Below are 22920 nucleotides of genomic sequence, written 5' to 3'. Positions count from 1 at the left end.
CAGGCTTCTCATGTTTCTAAATAATTTCTACTTATGTTGCTACATTTTCTCATGTATCATTTACCTGAAATATTCTGTCAAATTGGTTTTGTGAAATATTGCAAACATCTGATCATCATTCATATTATTGATTATGAAAAGACCAACTTTCAAAACCTCTGTGTTAATTGTGTTTGGGTAACCAAGACAATTCTAAATATATACTATCTCAAATTATAAATTAAGAATTTTCTATGCTGTACTATATATTAAAATATTATGTTCAACAGCAATGAGATCATTCAAGTTCACTGAACATCACTAAAGTGAAAGAAATTTGAATGAAAATTAATCCAAGACTGTCTGTCCCTTCTACAAATCAAATTCCTGCAAATTAATCAGTCTTTCCAATAATGACAGATACTTTTCTCCCTGTGCCAGTCAGATTTTCTGCGAAGGCCTTTGGAAATCTGTACATTACAATACCAATACCAATTTTGAAGTTTTACCTTACAAATAAACAGGAAATAAAAGTGTGATTTAAAAAACGTTTATTTCATTTGACAGTTTCACAAAAAAATAAATATACAGTACTTTTTGTCCAAATGTAGAATTACTATATAGAAAACACTGTTCTCAATGATTTAGTAACACTTGTAACACCAAAACAATGATGTATCTTTTATCTATAAAACAAGAGTTCATAGATTTGTGTAGTGTCATCTAAAAATACACATTCTACAATATGATTCATATATGAAAGTGCAATTAAAAAGTTTCACTACCCTAGCACCAATGATGGATGTTAAGACAAAAGCTATTTATAGGAAATCTGGTCTTCATGAGATTGGCATCAAATGAAAATAATATTCAGCAAAATATATGCTTTAAAAATCACCATCTAATTTACCTTTTTAAAAAAAGCTAGTATGATACACATGTACATTTGTACATAACATAAGTCAACATGATAAATGGCTGGAAACAAAAAACACCAACAACTTTGAAAATCACTTTTGCTACTTCAAAAAATAAGAGGGCAAAGTAGTTTTCCATTAAAATACATCATTTCTTTCAAATGAAAAGCAAGCCACAGGTCAGAATGTGTAGAAACTACATATATGGAGACCATTTTCCCCTACGCTATGTACATCTTCAGATATAAAAATTGATGTGATGTTTGGTACATTCAGAATATAACATGTTTAAACACAAAAGAGCGTTAGAAAGAAAAAAAAGGAAGGAGAAAAATATTGACTTGAACTATGCTTAGGAATTACATAACCATGCCAAATATCTTTCCTTATTGTATTTAAACTACCCAATAAATTGTAAATCAGCAAATTTAAACCCATCATAAAATAAGTGAGAAAAATGCCGTTTGCTTACTCTCAGCATGTGCAATAATTAAATACAACCTAGAGCACAGTGTGAACATTTCTTTCAACATGCTTTGCTACCTGATACAGAGCACAATAAAGACATACTCAGCAGTGAGAGAGCATTTAAAAACAATAGTTCTGTTCCATGAAAGTCAAATTTGACAGTCAAAGTCTCTAACAGATCGATATTCAGTGAAATTCAATGTTCACATCTGACCTGATTTGCAGCTTTAACCCTTTCTTCATTATTCACTTATTTTCTTCAAATTTTAACAAAGGATTTTTGTGAGTGGAAGTGTTCCTGCAAAATCACACATAATTAGTTACATCTAAATTCTTTTTACAATCATTATTGCATTATGATTTTAGCTGCTCATTACCTTTGATTAATACAGCAAAGTATACTAAAGACATTCAAAAGAGAGTACTCACATAGCTATCTTTCACAGGCAAGCATTGATAAGTAAAAAGCAAAAAATAGAGATGCTGAAAATTTAAATTAAAAGAAACAAAGAAAACATTGGAGAAAACTTGACATGTCAGGGAGACAAAGAACTGATGCTTCCATTTCATGAACCAAATTCTGAATTCTGATCTCTCATCACAGATGTTGCCTAACCAATAATATTTATAGCATCTTTACATTTTATTGATGATAAACATTGAATGGCTACTGAACCACAAGGAGATTTTTAAAAAATCACAGCTAATCATATATCTTTTTCATTGTATATGCACACATGTACTACCAGGAAAGATTACAAGAAAAAACCCAGGCTAACTTCCCGTCCTTAAACCAAGAAAATGAATTTGCATCAAAATTATCAAAAATCAACAAAGAGGAAGGATAGGGTCTGAGATTTTCATGATAGGGTGACTGAATTGCTCCATACCAAATAGTAATAAGCTTTGGTTGAAAAGCTAAAAGTCAATTCAAACAGAACAATATATTTCTCTAAATCATTAGAATGTTTTAGTATTTCTTGACAATAAATCAAAAACAAACCAATTCTGTCATCATGTTAGCCTCAGATCTTTGTACTCAGAATATAAACAGCATTTTACAACATTCATGCATTTTAATTTACCAAAACTCATAAAAGATTTTAAATCCTCACAACTGATTGACTGGACAGCAATTTATCCCCTTTCTGGAAAGACTAATGCCTAAGCCTTTTCTTACCTGAATATTTTCAGAATTTATTTTATCACTCGCAGCTACAAGAATAATGTGTATAAGCAAAGGCATTCAAATGTTTGCCATGATTAAGCTTATCGCTACTAAAACAGTTCTGAAGACAAATTAAGTTTATCCTAGAATCTTCCCAGTGTTTAATGCTGTACCAGCAATCACTAGTTATGCTGTTTACTAATATTTATCACACACAAATGGTACTTCAACTATAAATTTCAGCAATAATTTCTAAAGATTGAGAGATATAACAAAACAAATCTACGGTATCCTTTAAATTTCATAAATATCACAGTCATAACAAAAATAGGTTATCTGGCAATTATTGCATTGCTGAGCATTTCCTGTAGTGACAATAGTAGCTATACATCAGAATTATTGTTGCATCCTTTTGATCTGCAGTGTATTTTTGTGAAAGCTGAACTATTTGTCAGGTTTACTTAATGATCAAAATAACATATACCAAAAAGCAAATTTTCCTACTTAATGACTGGTCAAAATAAAAATTACTGGAAGTTCTCCCAGACCAGCGATGATTTGTTTTATTACACGATTCACTGACATTTGAACAAAATAGCAGGATTTACTGCATAATATTGCCAATTAATGACATTGAAACTACAATAATACTATTACTTGTTAAATTAGCAAACAATTTCAGTCCCTTTATACAGTGCCTATAAAAAGTATTCATCTCCTTGACAGTTTTCTTATTTTATTGTTTTACAGCATTGGATCACAGTGGATTTAATTAGACTTTTTTGGACACTGATCAACAGAAAAAGACTCTTTTGTTTCAAAGTGATAAAGAGATTTCTACCAAGTGATCTAATTTAATTACAAATACAAAATAATTGATTGCATAAGTATTCACCCCCTTCAAGTCAGATTTTAGGAGATGCCCTTTGGCAGCAATTACAGCCTTGAGTCTGTGTGGATAGGTCTCTTTGCACATCTTTGCACAGCTGGAGACTGCAATTTTTCCCCCGTTCTTCTTCACAAAACTGCTCAAGCTAGGTAAGATTGCATGGGGATCATGAGTGAACAGCCCTTTTTACATCCAGCCACAAATTCTCAATGGGATTGAGGTCTGGACTCTGACTTGGCCATTCCAGGACATTAACTTCGTTGATTTTTAAACCATTCCTGTGTACGCTATATGCACAGGGTCATTGTCTTGTTAGAAAACAAATCTCCCAAGTTGCAGTTCTCTTGCAGACTGCATCAGGTTTTCCCTGTATTTTGCTGTGTTCACTTTACCCTCTACCTTCACAAGCCTTCCAGGGCTTGCTGCAAAGAAGCATCCCCACAGCATGACTCAGCCACCACCATTCTTCACAGTAAGGATGGTGTGTTTTTGATGACATGCGGTGTTTGGTTTACACCAAATATAGCGTTTAGTCTGATGGCCAAAATGCTCAATTTTGGTTTTATCAGATCATAGAACCTTCTTCCAGCTGACTTCAAAGTTTCCCACATGCCTTCTGGAAAACTCTAGCCGACATTTCATGTAAGCTTTTTTTTCTCCCCCAACAGTGGCTTTCTCTTTGCCATTCTCCCATAAAGCTGTGACTGGTGAACCACTCGGGCAACAGCTGTAGTATGCGCAGTCTCTCCCATCTCAGCCACTGAGGCTTGTAACTCCTACAGAGTTGTTATAGGTCTTTTGGTGGCCTCCCTCACTTGCACAGTCACTCAGTTTTTGAGGATGACCTGCTCTAGGCAGATTTACAGCTGTGCCATATTCTTTCCATTTCTTGATGAGTGACTTAACTGTACACCAATGGATTTTCACTGACTTAGAAATTTTCTTGTATCCATCTCCTGACTTGTGCTTTTTAATAACCTTTTTATGGAGTTGCTTGGAGTGTTCTTTTCTCTTCATGGTGTAGGTTTTGCCAGGATACTGACTCACCAGCAGTTGATCCTTCCAGATACAGATCTCCATTTAGCTATTGATGTGAGTTCTAAAACCAGCTGGCTGCGCCAATGATGATTTGGTGTGTCACATTAAAGGGGGTGAATACTTAGGTAATCAATTATTTTGTGTTTTATATTTGTAATTTAGATTACTTTGTGGAGATCCGTTTTCACTTTGACATGAAAGAATCTTTTTCTGTTGATCAGTGTCCAAAAAAAAAAGCCAAATTAAATCCATTGTGATTCAATGTTGTAAAACAATAAAACATGAAAACTTTCGGGGGGGGGGGGGTGCTGAAAACTTTTTATAGGCCCTGTGGGCACACTCAATAACTAAAAGCACAATCAGACTGTTTGGCTTTAGATCATGGTCTGAAGCGGAGAGTACACGAGTTTCAGCGAGGGTATTACAAAGCTTACTGCCTGACAACTAAGGAAAGAACCAACTATGACTGTTGGCCAGATCACCAACAGCAAATTCAAAAAAACTGATCTGACAATTTTGCTCTTGCATTTAAGAAAGGGTTTTAGTTACATGGCTATGCTTGACCAGTCACTGAACACATGTAGGAGTCCTGGAGAGCCTCAGGATCAGTCTACCAAGAATCTGGAAACAGTACCCTGAAAGGGAAAATAGCCCTTGACTCGCAACCACAAAACTTGGATTTATTTCAGCCATCAAAAAAAAGGACTATGAGAGGTACAGAAGTGTGATATTCTAAGCAAACACTTGAAATAAGTTACAATACTGACAAAGGGCAAAAGTAAACAAAGCAATGATATGAATAAAAGTGTGAAGAAAGGAATCCATTTTATGCTAAAGAATGCCATTTTGTAATAACCAGGTTCTCTGGAAAAGCATGTTAGGGGACATGTCTTAACAGATCCAGAGTCTCAGGGCTGATGTCTCCTATTCTCCACCAATTGGTGTACAAATTAGATTCATAATGGCAGATGACTTTAGTTTATTTTGTAATATTGTTTTCACCTTTTATCCTCCAAGATAATGCTTGGACTGACTTCTGAGATTTCATAATCGGCAAGGCAAACAATCCCCACCCGCTAATGTCCTCATTAAACTCATGCTAAATAGAACAGTGCTGGTATGTTGAGCTAATATTATAAATCAGTGCTTAATTTTGCAGAGTGTAAAATAAATGCTCCACAAAAGCCAAAACAACATTAACAAAAAGAAAATTAAGAATTGCTTAGAATATGCCATTAGATTCAACACACTCCAAAACTGGGCCTCTGTGCCTCCCTCTTCAACTGGATTCTTGACTTCCTCACTAGGAAACCATAATATGTATGGACTGAAAATAACATCTCCTCCTCACTGACAACCAACACTGGTGCACCACAAGGATATGTGCTTAGCCCACTGTTTTACTCTCTCTACATCCATGACTGTGTGGCTAGGCACAGCTCAAACGGCATCTCTAGATTTGCTGATGACAATTATTGTTGGCAGAATTTCAGATGGTGACAAGAAAGTGTATGGGAGCGAGACAGATCTGGCCGAGTGGTGTTGCAACAACAATCTTGTGCTCAACGTCAGTAAGACCTCATCAGGGGATTAGCAGTGGAAAGGGTGAGCATTTTCAAGTTCCTGGGTGTCAAAAGCTCTGAAGATCTATTCTGGGCCCAACATATCAATGCAATTCAGAAAAGCAACATCAACAGCTGTATTTCATTAGAAGTTTGAGGAGATTTGGTATGTCACCAAAGACTCTTGCAAATTTCTTCATATGTACCATGGAGAGCATTCTAACTTGTTGCATCACTGTTAGTTATGAAGGAGCTACTGCAGAGGATCTGAAAAAGCTGCAGAAAGTTGTAAACTCAGCCAACTCCATCAAGGGCACTAGCCTCCCCAGCATAAAGGACACCTTCAAAAGGTGCCTCAATTAGATAGCATCCATCATTAAGGACCCTCATCACACAGGACATGCCCTCTTCTCAAGGGGGAGCTACATAGCCTGAAGACACAGACTCACCATTTCAGAGAGAGCTTCCTCCCACCTCCCCCCACCATTAGATTTCTGAATGGACACTGAATTCTTGAACACTACCTCACAATTTCTTTCGTCTTCCTCTTTTTGCACTACTCATTTATTTTTATACATACTTCTTATTGTAATTTAATTTTATTATTTCACGACATATGCTGGTGATATTAAACCTGACACTGAGAAGTTGGTGTGATAATAGAAGTGAGTTATAGCTCACCATTATCCATTACTTGGATGTGGAACTGAAAGAGCAATGGAACCATTTTTAAACTTTCCAACTGTTCATCCAGTGATGCTCCATATGCTTTCAAATTCACAAGGTCAGTTTCCAATTTTATCTTCTGATTCTAAGACAGAAAATATTTAGATATATCATGGTAAATGGCAGTTAAGATGTCATGTAAACATTTGATGAAACATATTTTTGTTTTATATACGTAGATCTTAAATACAATGAAAAATAAATGCAATGATACAAAAGCAGAATTAACCTTAATGTTCTAACATTTTAATATGGTTGGTAGAAGAAAGTGGAGAGATAAATCAATTTGGGCAGGCATGGAGGAAGCCATAATAATCTGTAGTTGGAACTCAAACCTTCTATAACCTATATTTAAGACGAGATAAAAGATCAAAGGGTATCGCAGTTTGCTAATAATTTAAAACATGCAGTTCTTGGTCACCTGGAGAGCAGAGTAAATTTAAAAGGGCGTTGCTGGGACTTGAAAACTTGAGTTATAGGGAGTTATTCCCTGGAGAATAGGGGGAGATCTTATAGAGATTAACAAAATTATAAGGGGTATAGATAAGATAAATACAAGCAGGTCTTTTCCCCTGAACTTGGGTGAGACTACGACTAGAGGGCATAGGTTTAGAGTGAAAAGTGAAAGATTTGGTAACCTGAGGGGGAATTTCTTCACTCAGAGGTTGGTGCAGATGAGCTGCCGGGGAAGCTGCAGGTATGGGTTCAACTGCAACATTTAAAAGAAGTTTAGATAGGTAGATGGATAAGAGGAATATGAAGGACTATGATCCAGGTGCCGGCAGATAGGACTAGGCAGAAAAACAGGTTGGCACAGAGAAGATGGGCCAAAGGACCCGTCTGTGCACTGGAGTTCTCCATGACTACAGTCATGCCAAGGTAGCGTAGCTGTCAGCATGATGTTATTACAGCTCAGGGCATCAGAGTTCAATTCCAACATCGTCCATAAGGACTTTGTACATTCTCTGCGTGACCATGCGGTTTAACAGTTTCCTCCCACAGTCTACAGGAGTACAGATTAGTGGATTAATTGGTCATTGTAAACTGTGCTGTGATTAGGCTAGGGTTAAATAGGTGGGTTGCTCATTGGTTCTGCACTCTCGAACTAAATATAAATAAACACATACGGAAAATGATCTGAAGCTATTCAAGAGCTGAAAAAGGAACAGAAAAATTTGTGAACTCTGGTCATGATTATCCAATCTGGAGTACAATGTGTAAGATGATTTACACACATCCAGCTGCCAAGGAGGCTGGTAGAAAAATAAAACGTGTGGTCAGAGGGATCCAGGCATGATTACAATGTTAATATACGAGCTCAACAACCTATGTTTATTTAATGGCAACAGCTTGGAGCCCAATATAAAAAATTCTCACTGCAATTATACAGGGGTTTGATCAGATTACATCTGATACACTGCTAATGCTGAAGGTGGTGCAGGTAGATTCATTATGTACGGCGGATGAAGGAGTCTCCATCTGAGGAACTACAGAATACAGTGAGCTTACATTCACTACAAAACTTAATATTTGAAAGCCATCAGCTAGATGCAATATTCAGAAGTTGCTTTCTTTGGCTATGAATCTTGAACCAAATATTGTCCAATAAAGGATTGAATAGTTTGATTGAATTGAGGAAAGCATTCTTTATTTAGATGGTTGAGAATCTTTGGAATTTTTACCAAATCATCATGAATTTATTTACATTCAATATTAATCATTTGGTATACATAGTACTTTCACTCTTAATAAACAAATATATTTCTCTTTTCAAGAATGTACCCTTCTAGACAATTACTTAAAAGTAATAGCTGAACACTAAAAATATAAATTACCTTCAATATGTCCAACTGCTTATTTAAATTTTTATGCTTATCTTGTACGTGCTCCAACGATTTTGCAAGTTCATCAAGCTCAAACTCTCTTACTAGGGGTCAAAGAAAACAATCTTTAACACAAAAATCTTTGGTCATGCCTGGGCTACACACTTACTCCTTATTAGAATTCTTGAAAAAACTACAAATACTTTTTAAAAGTCCATGTTAAAACATGGCTGACCAATGAAAGTAACTTATTAAAGGTAGGTTGTATCTAACAAACTCAGCTGAGTTCTTCAATGGAGTAAGAGATGTTTCATCGAATTTCAGAGCAGACAGGAGATTAATGGATCCAGGACAGTCTGAGGAGGAAGGGTGAGCAGTCAGAGGTCGTAGTATATACAAGTATTAATAACACAGGCAGGAGCAGGGATGAGAAACTGCCAAGGGGTTTTAGGGAGCTTAGTAGAAAGTTAAAGAGTACAACTGTCAGGGTTGTGAGCTCAGGATTACTGCTTGTGCAACATGTCATTGAAGTGAGAAGCATACAATATAGTGTAGTTTAATACCTCACAAAGGAGCTGGTGTCGGTGGGAGGCCTTCAAATTTAGATCATAGGGGCTGGGCTCTCTTCCAGGGCAGGTAGGACCTGTACGGTTCGCACCCGAACTTGAAGGGAACGAATATATTAATAGGAGATTAGCTAGTGCTACTTGGAAAGGCTTAAACTACAGTAGTAGGGGAATGGGACCCACAGCAGCAAGGCAATAGGTGATAGGGTTAGGGGGAAGAAAATGATACACTAAGCAAGACCGAAAAGAAGAATAGCAAGGTACTAGCTAATAAAGATGGTTGGATTGATGGTCTGCAATGTGTTTATTTTCATTCTAGGAGTATTATGGGGAAGATAATGAACTTGGAGTCTGGATCAGTACATGAAATTATGATGTTGTTGTTATTATACAAAGACATGGTTGCAAACAGGACAGGACTGGCGGCTCAACATTCCTGAATTTTGTTGCTTCAGATGTGATAGAGAGGGGGGCAAGAGAGGTGGAGCGATAGCATTACTGATAAGGGGGAGTTACGGCAGTACTCAGAGAAGACACACAGGAGGGCTCATCAGCAGACGCAATTTGGGTGGAGCAATGAAATCAAAAAGGTCACAATTATGCTGATAGGATTATATCATAATACTCCCAACAACCAGCAAGAGGTGAAGGAACATATATAGACAGATTATGGAATGGCATAGAAACAACAGGATTGTCATAGTGGGTGGCTTTAACTTTCCCAGTATTGATTAGAACTTCCTGAACACAAGAGGCTTAGATGGGTTAGGATTCCTTCAGTGCCAATGTGAGGAGAAGATACACTGGACCTGGGAAATGAGTCAGGTCAGGGAACGGATCTGATGGTGGTGGAATATTTTGGGAATATTGACCAAAACTCATTATATTTTAAGACTATTATGTATAAGGATAAAATTGGATCTTGTGGAAAGGTACAGGAGGTAAAGGATGTCGATTGGGAGCAGCTGCTGTCAGACAAGTGTGTGTCTGAAATGCGTGAAATTGTTTAAAGATCAAGAGTTCAGGATTGGCATGTTCCCATAAGAAGTTATGACAGAGATGGTAAGGAAAGAGAATCTTGAATGACCCAAGATAATCCAACATTTAGTCAGGAAAAAAAAGTAAGCATCTGCATGTGGTAAATATGGCATATGATTATCCTTGCATCCATTAGTAGGGGTGTTGAATATAAGAGTAAGGAAGTCATGCTGCAGTTATATAAAAAATTAGACAGACCACACTTGGAGTCGTGCATGCAATTCTTTTCTCCCCATTATAGGAAGGATGTGGAGACTGCGTCAAAGACCACAATGCTACCTGGATTAGAGGGTATGACCCACAGGCAAGGTCTGACAAACTTGGGCTGAGGGGAGACCTGACAGAGGCTCTTAAAATTATAAGTAACATAGATAAATAGTCAGATTCTTTTCCTGGGTAGAAATATCAAATACCAGAAGACTTGTTTTTCAAGTTAGATAGATAGATACTTTATTGATCCCAAAGGAAATGATGATGTCACAGTAGCATTGCAAATGCACAGATATACAAATATTAAAAAAGAAATAAGTAAAAATAAAAAATAAGTTACCTCAACCAGTCTAACAGGAGCGGGTCATCATTTACCTGGCTATAGGTTGACTCATTATAAAGCCGAATGACCGAAGGTAAGAATGACCTCATATCATGCTCTTTAGAGCAACAGTTGTCTTCAGAGTGGAAGTAGTTTAAAGCTGATGTAGGGGGCAAGGTTTTTTTTTAAAAAACAGAAAGAGTAGTAGTGCCCAAAATAGGTTATCAGGGATGGTAGCAGATCAAGCAGTTTGGTGAGTTGAAGAGGCTTTTAGATCAACACATGAATATGAAAAGAATGGAGAGACATACAAGTAAGGACATTTAATATAAATTGGCATTGAGATTAGCACAAAATTGCAGGCCAACTGGCCTGTTGAATGTCATACTGTTCTCTTTCCTATTCTGCGTACAAATGCATATCAGCCATTTGCAGTTTACAATTAGCATTCTGACCAAAATGGAAAGTTTTGATGTAGACTTTTAAAATGTTTGAAGAGTATTATAGTGGAACAATGTAAGATTTGAAGTGACTCTGGCAGTATGGAGTCTGTAAGCTGACAACTTAGTGAACCTCTGTTCTTCACAGCGGAATAAAGTGTAAAAGTACTCCTGAGGACTTAAAGAGCAGTGTTCTTTTTTGTTAGTAATCTGAACACAGGTTCTGGCAACATACTTTCAAAATTGGCAGAGGAACTAAGGAAACATAGTAACAGTGAGGACAACTAAGGCCGATATCAGGAGGGAATGGATCAACAAAGTGTACAGAGTGCAGAGACATGCATGATACCAACTTCAAAGGCAGGGCAGGAAGAAAGACAGGCCTAAAGTTCTAGAATCTAAAACTTTGAAGTTTCCAGTGGGGTTGATAAAGCTGGTAAAATAATATGTAGCTCTCTTGGTCTAAAAAAAAGGCATAATACAAACAAAGGAAGATAAGGTAAATATTTGTACATCACTGATTGATCTTGAATATCAGTCAGCACACTTGAGGTAAGAGAATGCAGGAAAATCTAGCAGACTGGTATCAGAATTGGGGAATTTGAGTAATATGGAGAAACCAGAAGTGGATATTTCCACAAAACAGGAATATTACAAGGAGAGTTAAGAAAAGTTGAGGTTTTGAAAAATATTAAGGTTATTCTTTAATGTTTCAGTTAGTTTTCTGGAATGTGCTACCTGATAGGGTGAATAAATTAGAATTAATCATAATTTTTAAAAATAAATTAATATGAAGAGTGAAGGACAGGAAATAATTCAATAGTGCTTTCATTGAGCATGAAATATCCCTCTTAATTCTTTATGTGGTTAGATTTCAGGATCACGTGAGACAAAATATAAATTGACACTTGAGAATTCCAATGTCTGTCGTTGAATTGCAGTTATTTATTTGGTCATTAAACATGCCTGGTGGCGATGTATCAAAATTTGGAGCAGAAAAGCTATCTATTCATCGACCAGGGTTTCAAATTCTCAGTCGCAATGGTAATTAGCACAAGGCAACATGACAGTGATATCATGTAAGAATGAATCTATAGGTACAGCTGCAAGAAAAATTTTGTGAAACCCTTTGTAATTACCTGGTTTTCTGCATTAATTACTCATTAAGTATGGTCTGATCTTCATCTATGACACAATAATGCAAACATAATCTGCCTAAACTATTAACACACAAACTAATGTACTTCTTTTCATCAATATTGGCAGTCCCCGAGTTACAAAGGTCCGACTTACGGACAACTCATACTTACAAATGGAGGGAGAACTCTGTCCGCCTTTTTAAGTCGGATCACGACGCCATCTGCCATTTTAAGTCGTTGCCGTTAACACTGTGTTGTGTAACTTTGTACTTGCCTTAAATATTTTGTAGCAAGATTCACCCTGACCTCCCCCCCTTTTCCAGTCAGCACCGCCCCACTTGTCCCATTTAACCTGTCTCAGTGCAGGTGGACTTTAGGACCTGGAGCAGCACAAGACCCACTGCCCGTGGCTGCTGCTGTATTTTTTTTATTAAGTACGATCATGAACAATAGCCAGATCAGAAATGCTGATCAAGTCAACTAGTTCCCAAAGAAAACTCTGTTAGGCCAATCAGACGGTCCACTGCTGCTCAGCAATAGAACATAAAGTGTGCAGTTTTCTGTCCCGTTGATGGAAAACGATCACGATTGAAAATAAAGTGAAAATAATAAAGCAATTGGAAAGAGGTGAAATGCCATCGGTCACTGGAAAAGCTTTAGGCTACAGTCGATCAACGATCAGAACAACTTTAAAGGATACAGGTAAAGGATAAAGTGAGAATAATGGAGCATGTGAAAGGCCCTGCCCTAATGAAAGCTACAATTATTACTAAGCAACGCAGTGGTTTAATTATTGAAATACATACGTTTCTTAAGTGTTTTCGACTCCCCCAGCTATCTTTACCTTCTTGCACCTGGCCTTCTTTAAATAATACCAGATGTACCTGTTCTGACTTATGTACAAATCTGACTTAAAGACGGTCTCTGGAACAGATCTTGTTCGTAACCCGGGGACTGCCTGTACTGAGTAAACCATTTAAATAATCATAGTCTTGGTTCAAAAAAGTATGTAAATCTCTGGGATAATGCCTTCTACGAAAGCTATTTGGTGTCAGGTATTGTGTTCTAATCAATGAGATGAGATTGGATGTGTGGTTTGTAGAGGTGCCCTGCCCTATATAAAAAAAGTCAATCAAAGTCTGGTTATTAATAGGCTCTTCTCAAGAAAGATCTATTTATATGGACCATGCCTCAATCAAAACAGCTTTCAGAGGACTTTAGAAGACGAATTATAGAGATGCATGAAGCTGAAAAAGGCTACAAAAGCATTTCTAAAGACCTGAGTGTTCATTAGTCCACAGTAAGAGAAACTGACTACAGATGGAGGAAATTCAGTACTGTTGCTACTCTCCCTAGCAGAGGGCATCCTGTAAAGATCACAATACAGAAACGCTTGGAGGAAAAAGGGTACTGCATACCAACACCAAAACCTCATCCCACCTGTGAAGCACGGTGGAAAGAGCATCATGGTTTGGGGCTCCTTTGCTGCTTCAAGGTCTGGAGAGCTTGCAATCGTTGAGGGAACAATGAATTAAAAATTGTATCAAGGTATTTTACAGGAGAATGCCAGGGTAGTAGACCGTCACCTGAAGCTTAATAGAAATTGGGTGATGCAACAAAACAGTGATCCCAAACACAGGAGTAAATCAACAACAGAGTGGTTTCAAAAGAAGAAAATTCGTGCCTTGGACTGACCAAGTCAGCGTCCAGACCTTAATAGAATTGAGATGCTGTGGCATGACCTGAAGAAGCTGTTCACACAAGGTATCCAAGAAATACTGATGAGCTGAAACAGTTTTGTATGGAGTAATGGTCTAAAATTCCTCCTTGCCATTGTGCAAGTCTAATCAACAGCTACAGGAAACATTTGGTGGAGGTTATTGCTGCTAAAGGAGGTTCTATCAGTTATTATATACAAGGGTTCACATACTTTTTCCAGCCAGGACTGTAAATGATTAAACAATGTGTTCAATAAAGACATGAAAAGTACAAATATTTGTATGTTATTAGTTTAAACAGATTGTGTCTGTCTATTATTGTGACTTAGATGAAGAACAGACCACATTTTGAGTAATTAATGCAGAAAATTGGGTAATTGCAAAGGGTTCACAAACTTTCTCGCAACTGCAAAACAAAGACTCAAAATTACGATGATTCCAGGGTGTAAAAATTATTAACTACAGTTTATTTTAAAGCTAATGCCAAACAACATCAGGAAAAGCAATCACATTAATGAAATATGACACAAGGTAATTTAACCTCACTTTCACCTCTGCATTTACTAGCAATGGACTGTATGCTGCAGTATTAACATTCAGTATCATGACCAAAGGAAATGTTTCAAGCAATTCAAAAGCTATCTCGGGGGTGGAGTTTCAAGATGGCGACGTAAACATCTGCCTTTTAGGCGCTCTTCATTTTTTCAACTATAATCACCCTTTAATCAAATCTTTTCGAATTTAATCATATGAGTTGATACTTTCGATTAACTTTTTATTTCCTAAAACTATATTTGATCTAATTCTGTTGAACTTAAAATGGCTACAAGCAAGAAATCGTCTAAGGAGCCTTTATCTATCGACGCAATTTCTAATCTTCTGGATGCTAAACTTGCAAGTTTGGAAAGCAAGCTGGAAAGTAAAATGGAAAGTAAAGCAACAAGTTTGGAAAGTAAATTGGCAAGTTTGGAAAACAAGCTTACCACGAAAATGTCTGAACTTGAAGGAGTTGTTAGATCGCTTGATAATAAGCTTCAATCGCAGGCATCGGATATTCAGCGGCATGAAGATAAGTTTGCGACTCTTGAAAAATTAATTTGTGAAAAAGTATGTACAATTGAAGCGTTGGACAAGAAGATACAATCGACTGTTAAAACAGTAGATCAGTATAAGTTTAAAATTACTGATCTCGAAAACTGATCTCGCAGACAGAACTTGCGAATCATCGGGTTTCCCGAAAAAGTTGAGTCCGGTGATTTAACTGAATTTTTCTCTAAATTACTGTGGGAAATTTTCGGTGGTGAAGGTTTGCAAACTAAACCTGTTATCGACCGCGCTCACAGAGTTGCGAGGTTTTCATCTACGATTGTTAAACCACGAGCGGTGATTGTTCGCCTTCATTATCCTCGTGAGAAAGAGCTTTTAATTCGATTAGCTCGTAAAAAAGGTATGATTTCTCACAACAACAACACATTTCGAATTGTTGAGGATTATTCATTCGAAGTAATGAGAGCGAGAATTGCTTTTAAACCAGTGATGGCAGAAATTCACTCGATTGGACTTAAACAAGCTTTAATGTATCCAGCGAAGCTTAGAATTACGCTGAACGACAACAGTCAACAATTTTTTAACACTCCGGAAGAAGCGAAGAAATTTGTTGAAGAATTTCGATCTTCTAGTGCAACTTGAACTATGTGTTATGTTGAAGATTTTTCGGAGAGAGGATACCATTTCACTTTAAGTTTTAACCTATGAAGCTGGGTTATAACTTCTTATCCTGATCTACGGGTCTGGTTTTTTTTACTATCATCATTGTTTATAGATGCTCTTTTTAATTTTTATAATATCTTTTTTTTATTCTTTTTTCTGTTTCGGATATATACGTTTATATTTTGTAATAATGATTTACTTTTTTTTTCAAGATGTCGTTTCTTTTTCCCGTAAGATTCTATTTTCTGTAAGCATTTATTTGTTTGCCTGTACTTAGAAATGGGACGAATGTTTTGGATTTTTTGGTCTTTTTTTTATATATTGTAGTGTCTATTAAATCCCTTTTTTAATCCTATTTTGATAACTTTTTTTATTAAATTTCTTTTAATAGGTTGCTGAACTTACATTTGTATTTTGTAATATGGCTTTTCAAAATGTCGTTTCTTCTTCCCATAAGCCTTTGCTTATGAAACGTCATCTTTCTTGTATTTGAATATGGAATTTTTTTTTAAAAGGTATATTACACTTTTAAATTTTAATGTTTATACTTTTTTTATTAATGATTGTTTGTTTTATTATATTAGTTTTTTCATTCTGATTGATATATACTTTTTTTTTGCAACCCTATATTTAAATCTGGGTGTTATATTGTTTTTTTTTTAAATCTTTTTATGGAGCTGCCATCTTGAAATGGGGGTAATGTTAGTATTAGATTATGCGCCTGCCGCTTGGCTTTCTTTCAAAGGGTGGGGGTAGGGGGTAGGGATCTTTTTTCACGCTTTTGATTTTTATTTTTTTGCTTTTAGTCTATGGGCCGACCTTAAATTATTAATATTGTTGAGGTGTCATGTTCTCCGGTTGCTCCTGAATCAATTTTCCTTCTTCCTGAATTATGGGTTATGTGTCTTTGTAACCTTTTATGATATACACAACAAATATTAGCATGATGGATAAATCTATTAACTTTATTTCTTGGAATACTAATGGTTTAAATCATCCGATTAAACGTAAAAAAATATTTAAAGTATTCCATAGATTGAACGCTAATATTATTTTTGCACAGGAGACCCATATTAGGAGGGAGGATAATCAGCGTTTTTTTAGGTTCTGGAAGGGCCAACAATTTCACTCGAATTGTACCGCCAAAATTAGGGGTGTGTCTATTTTTATAGACCCCTCAATTTCATTCACACATCATGAAATTATTTCTGATCCACAGGGCAGATTTTTGTTGATAACTGGTTCACTTTTTAATCGAAAAGTGGTACTAGTTAATATTTATGCTCCAAACTTTGACTGCCCTGAATTTTTTAAACGTTTATTTACTTCCCTTCCTAATCTAATTGAATATATGTTGATAATGGGTGGAGATTTTAATTGTTGTTTGAATCCTTCGATGGATAGATCTAAACCTATCCGTACTCTTCCGAATAGATCAGCCTTACTTATTAATTCTTTTATGGTTGATTCGGGAATCACTGAAATATGGCGGTTTTTGAACCCTAAAGATAAAGAATTTTCATTTTTTTCACATGTATGTCATAGCTATTCTAGAATTGACTATTTTCTTATTGATCATCGGTTATTAACGGATGTTATTGATTGTAAATATGATTCTATTACTATTTCGGATCATGCACCCTTGAAGTTATCTATTAAGATTTCGGACTTTTCCAATAATATTAGATCTTGGAGACTTAATGCTACTTTGCTTCAAGACCCAGAATTTATCACCTACATAAAACAGCAAATTGACTTGTTTTTCTCAACGAACTATACTGAAGAAATCGACAGAGGAATACTTTGGGATTCTTTTAAGGCTTTTATCCGTGGACAAATTATCTCATATTCCGTTGGTAAAAGAAAACAAAGATATTTAGATATTGCTTTATTAGTGGATAAAATTAAGGAAATTGATAAGATTTATTCCGTGACTCCTACCAAAGAACTTTATAAGAAGAGAGTTGAGCTTCAAATGGAACATAGTTTACTATTATCTTCTTCAATTGAAAATCAATTAATTAGGACCAGGGCTCAATTCTATATTCACAGTGATCGAACTGGTAAACTGTTAGCTAATCAATTAAAAGCTATTTCGACTAAGCGACAAATTATTAAAATTCGTAAACAAGATGGTAATTTAACTACTGATCATAAAGAAATCAATAATACTTTTCAAGATTTTTATAAATCTTTATATCAATCAGAATTTGATGGTGACCTGTCCATGATGGATAATTTTTTTAACAATTTGAATATTCCTAAACTGATAGATGAAGATCATAGCTTGTTAGATGCTCCTATCTCTATGGCCGAAATAGGAGAGGCTATCTCATCAATGAATTCAGGGAAAGCTCCTGGTCCTGATGGTTATATTGTAGAATTTTTTAAAACGTTTTCTTCTTTGCTTTCCCCTTGGTTATGTGAAATTTTTAATAATGCGTTTGCTAAGAAGAGATTATCTCAATCTTTTTATGAAGCTACTATCTCTCTAATTCTTAAAAAAGATAAAGATCCTACTTTATGTACATCTTAACGCCCTATATCATTATTAAATGTAGATTCTAAGATTCTTACAAAAATTTTAGCCATTAGATTAGAAAAGGTACTATCACAGATTATTTCAGAAGATCAAACTGGTTTCATTAGGAATCGGTATTCCTTTTTTAATGTTAGAAAATTGATTAATATAATTTATACTTCATCACCCACAATCTCAGAATGTGTTATCTCATTAGATGCTGAAAAAGCTTTTGATAGAGTTGAATGGACATACTTATTTAATACATTGAGAAATTTTAATTTTAGTCCCAACTTCATATCATGGATTAAATTAATATATTATAAACCTGTTGCTTCTGTTCTTACAAATAATTATAGATCCTCTTTTTTTCAATTATCTCGTGGTACGAGACAAGGCTGTCCCTTAAGTCCTTTATTATTTAATATCGCATTAGAACCTTTAGCCATTGCTATTCGTGAATCTCCTAATATTTTTGGTATTACCCGTAATGAGAAGTTATACAAATTATCACTTTATGCTGATGACTTGCTGTTATATATTTCTGATCCTGACAGGTCTATTCCCGCTATTTTATCCTTGTTGGCTCAATTTGGTAGCTTTTCTGGTTATAAACTAAACCTGGATAAGAGTGAATTATTTCCCTTAAACGCACAAACTTTATTGAATGACAGGATACCATTTAAAGTTGTTACTGATAACTTTACCTATTTAGGTATAAAAATTACCAAGAAATATAAAGATTTATTTAGACTGAATTTTTTACCTATGCTTCATCAAATTCAACAACTTACTACAAGATGGTCTCCCTTATTCTTATCATTAATTGGTCGGATTAATGCTATTAAAATTATGATTTTACCGAAATTTTTATACTTATTTCAAGCCTTACCAATTTTTATTCCTAAATCTTTTTTCGATAACATTGATTCAAAAATTTCCTCATTTGTGTGGCAAAATAAAAACCCCAGGTTAAGTAAAAAGCAATTACAAAAATCTAAAAAAGATGGTGGTTTAGCTTTACCTAACTTTAGATTTTATTATTGGGCAAATAATATTTGTAACTTAATGTATTGGAAATTAGATTTGGATTCACCACTGTGCCCGCAGTGGGTAAATTTGGAATGTAACGAGGTAAAGGGATATTCTCTATTCTCTGTTCTTGGTTCTTTTCTTCCTGCTGATTTAGTTAAATTTAATAAACAGATATCTAATCCTGTTATCAAACATACATTACGAATTTGGTTTCAATTTCGTAAGTTTTTTACTCTGAAAAACTTTTTTCTTGATAGCCCTATCTTACTTAATTTTTTTTTTCAAACCTTCCTGGACAGATCAAGCTTTTAGCATATGGAAAAGGAAAGGTATAAAATGTTTTTGTGATCTTTTTTTTGAAGATACTTTGATGTCCTTTGACCAACTTTCCAACAAATTTAAATTACCTAAATCTAATTTTTTCAGATATCTACAAATCAGAAATTTCTTACATAAAGTTCTACCATCTTTTCCCAATTCAACTTCAGTGGATTTCTCAGATTTGATTTTTACCTTAAACCCTTGTCAGAAGGGATTAGTAGCTTTTATTTATAATATGATTATGAAGATACAATCAGAAATATCAGATAGAATTAAACAAGAATGGGAAAAAGAACTTCGATATAATATTTCAACAGATAAATGGGAAAAAATTTTACAAATGGTTAATTCCTCTTCTATATGTGCTAAACATGCTTTAATACAATTTAAAATTGTACATAGAGCTTATATGTCTAAAGATAAGCTTGCTCGATTTTACTCTTATATTAACCCTCAATGTGACAGGTGTCATCTAGAAGTGGCTTCATTGACCCACATGTTTTGGTCATGTCCCACTTTACACAACTATTGGAAGGACATATTTGTTACCATTTCTTCAATTTGGAATATCGATTTACAACCTCACTTTATTACTGCAATTTTTGGTATACCAAATGAGGATGGTATTCAGTTTTCCCCTTCAATCAGACGAATGATTGCTTTTGTAACATTAATGGCCAGAAGGTCTATATTACAAAACTGGAAAGAAGTAAATCCTCCTACCACGTCTCAGTGGCTTTCTCAAACTATTTCATATCTAAGTTTGGAAAAAATTAGAAGCACTATTTTTGACTCATCAGTCAAATTTGAAGAAACTTGGGGACCGTTTATTCGGCATTTTCATATGAATTAATTTGACCTTTTCTAGACCTTCTTTCTGCTTATTCTTGTTCAGGTATGGAGTTCCGGAGTTTTTTTGACACTATCACATACTTATAAACTGTTACTATTGCCCATGTTAGTTCAGTTTAGTGTTTTTTTTTATTAATATACATTTTCTTTCACTTATTTTCAATTTTTTTTTCTTTTTTGACGATTATTTTTGTTTTTTTTTCATATATAGTTATACAGACTTGATTGATTAATGTACTTGTTTCTGTTGAAGTTTTAATAGGATATTATTATCTTATTACCAATGTAATTTCAAGTCTATTGTATTCATAACCTATTCATTATTATGTTATGTTTTTTTTTATATATATATGAAACTTAATAAAAAGATTGAAAAAGAAAGAAAGAAAAGCTATCTCACATTAATCTGTAACTGTATTTTTGACAAAAAGGAAAAGGAGACCATATCACCAACATCACAGCCCACCCAACACAAGCACCAACACAAAAACAAATAATGGAACTGTCAAAAAGGATTTTATTTTATTTGGTTTCCTCCTGTCCAATACTCTCATTAAATCCAATTATGTGAAAACATTCTTTGATGAGCTTACTTAAACAAGAGAACTAAAAGTGTGCTTTTCAACAAAAGCAAATTACTGCAGCTGCTTAAAAAGAGAATTACAAATATAAAATCCTGTAAATAATACACAACTCAGATAATTTTCAAGTGATGCATGACATAGCAACATCTGCTGGGAGCAAACACAAGAAATTCAAGACAATAGAAAGTAGGTGCAGGAATAGGCCATTCAGCCCTTCTAGCCAGCACCACCATTCACTGTGATCATGGCTGATCATACACAATCAGTACCCTGTTCCTGCCCTCTCCCTATATCCCTTGACCCCACTATCTATAAGAGCTCTATCTAACTCTCTCTTGAATGCATCCAGAGACTTGGCCTCCACTGCCTTCTGGGGCAGAGCATTCCACTTATCCACCACTCTCTGGGTGAAAAAGTTTTTCCACATCTCTGTTCTAAATGGCCTACCCCTTATTCTTAAACTGTGGCCTCTAGTTCTGGACTCACCCATCAGCGGGAACATGCTTCCTGCCTCCAGCATGTCCAATCCCTTAATAATCTTATATGTTTCAATCAGATCCCCTCTCATCCTTCTAAATTCCAATGTATACAAGCCCAGTCGCTCCAATCTTTCAACATATGACAGTCCCGCCATTCCTGGAATTAACCTGTGAACCTGCGCTGCACTCCCTCAATAGCAAGAATGTCCTTCCTCAAATTTGGAGACCAAAACTGCACACAATACTCCAGGTGGGGTCTCACCAGGGCCCTGTACAGCTGCAGAAGGACCTCTTTACTCCTATACTCAATTCCTCTTGTTATAAAGGCCAGCATGCCATTAGCTTTCTTCACTGCCTGCTGTACCTGCATGCTTGCTTTCATTGACTGATGTACAAGAACACCTAGATCTCATTGTACTTCCCCTTTACCTAACTTGACTCCATTTAGATAGTAATCTGCCTTCCTGTTCTTGCCACCAAAGTGGATAACCTCACATTTATCCACATTAAACTGCATCTGCCATACATTTGCCCACTCATCCAACCTGTCCAAGTCACCCTGCATTCTCATAACATTCTCCTGACATTTCACACTGCCACCCGGCTTTGTGTCATCGGCAAATTTGGAAATGTTACTTTTAATCCCTTCATGTAAATCATTAATGTATATTGTAAACAGTTGCGGTCCCAGCACCGAACCTTGCGGTACACCACTGGTCACAGCCTGCCATTCCGAAAGCGACCCATTAATCGCTGCTCTGTTTCCTGTCAGCCAGCCAATTTTCAATTCATGTCAGTACTCTGCCCCCAATACCATGTACCCTAATTTTGCCCACTAATCTCCTATGTGGGACTTTATCAAAAGCTTTCTGGAAGTCCAGGTACACTACATCCACTGGCTCTCCCTTGTCCATTATGAAGACTTATGAATGATTTCATGTATCATTAGTTGAAATGGGTTTACAGATAGTGGTGGTATACACTCAAATTTCTGCTGTGCATCATTGAAGATCTCTCCATGATGATGCAAAGTAAAACAAAAGATAGCTCACAAAATTTATGAAGTCAAACCAGCTCTGATGATGCACCACTCAATAAAAAGATGTCAGCTCAGTAACTGCTTTATAAGTCATAAGAAGGAATCATTATTCTCACTCATATACAATATAACATCACAAAACTAGATTCATTACATTTTCACCACAGATAGCTATTCCAGATTGTATTATTTTAAGGAGTTTATCAAGTTCTGTTGTTTTATCTGAACAGAGATCCTGTTTAGATATAACCCTATGAACTGAACACAGTTGTTTTCCAAAGTGGTCACCCAGTCTGCTTTGGGTTTCTCCAGTGCAGAGGTGATCATATTATGAACTTGTAATGCAATAGACAAGACTGCAGCATCACATGGTAAG

At 35.6% G+C, this 22920-nt stretch overlaps 1 protein-coding gene across 3 annotated transcripts in view; it reads right to left on the bottom strand.

Annotated features, from left to right (window-relative positions):
• Window positions 1-519: 519 nt before the first annotated feature.
• The window catches only part of LOC132391706 (uncharacterized), a 68536-nt gene continuing 46135 nt past the window's right edge, over window positions 520-22920 (bottom strand). For 2 of the 3 annotated variants that reach the window (XM_059965253.1, XM_059965254.1), the window contains exons 10-12: window positions 8583-8674; window positions 6703-6832; window positions 520-1662 (exon numbers count right to left, since the gene is read on the bottom strand). In XM_059965253.1, the coding sequence (XP_059821236.1) occupies window positions 1631-1662; window positions 6703-6832; window positions 8583-8674 (254 nt within the window). In that variant the 3' untranslated portion in view covers window positions 520-1630. Of the gene's footprint in view, window positions 1663-6702; window positions 6833-8582; window positions 8675-14986; window positions 15087-22920 lie in introns of those variants that run through there. The other variant, XR_009511327.1, reaches the window with a different exon arrangement.

Source organism: Hypanus sabinus, chromosome 3 (assembly GCF_030144855.1).
Source record: "Hypanus sabinus isolate sHypSab1 chromosome 3, sHypSab1.hap1, whole genome shotgun sequence".
Classification (NCBI taxonomy): Eukaryota; Metazoa; Chordata; class Chondrichthyes; order Myliobatiformes; family Dasyatidae; genus Hypanus; species Hypanus sabinus.
The sequence above is the reverse complement of the archived record's forward strand: the minus strand, read 5'-3'. Positions and strand labels throughout refer to the sequence as shown.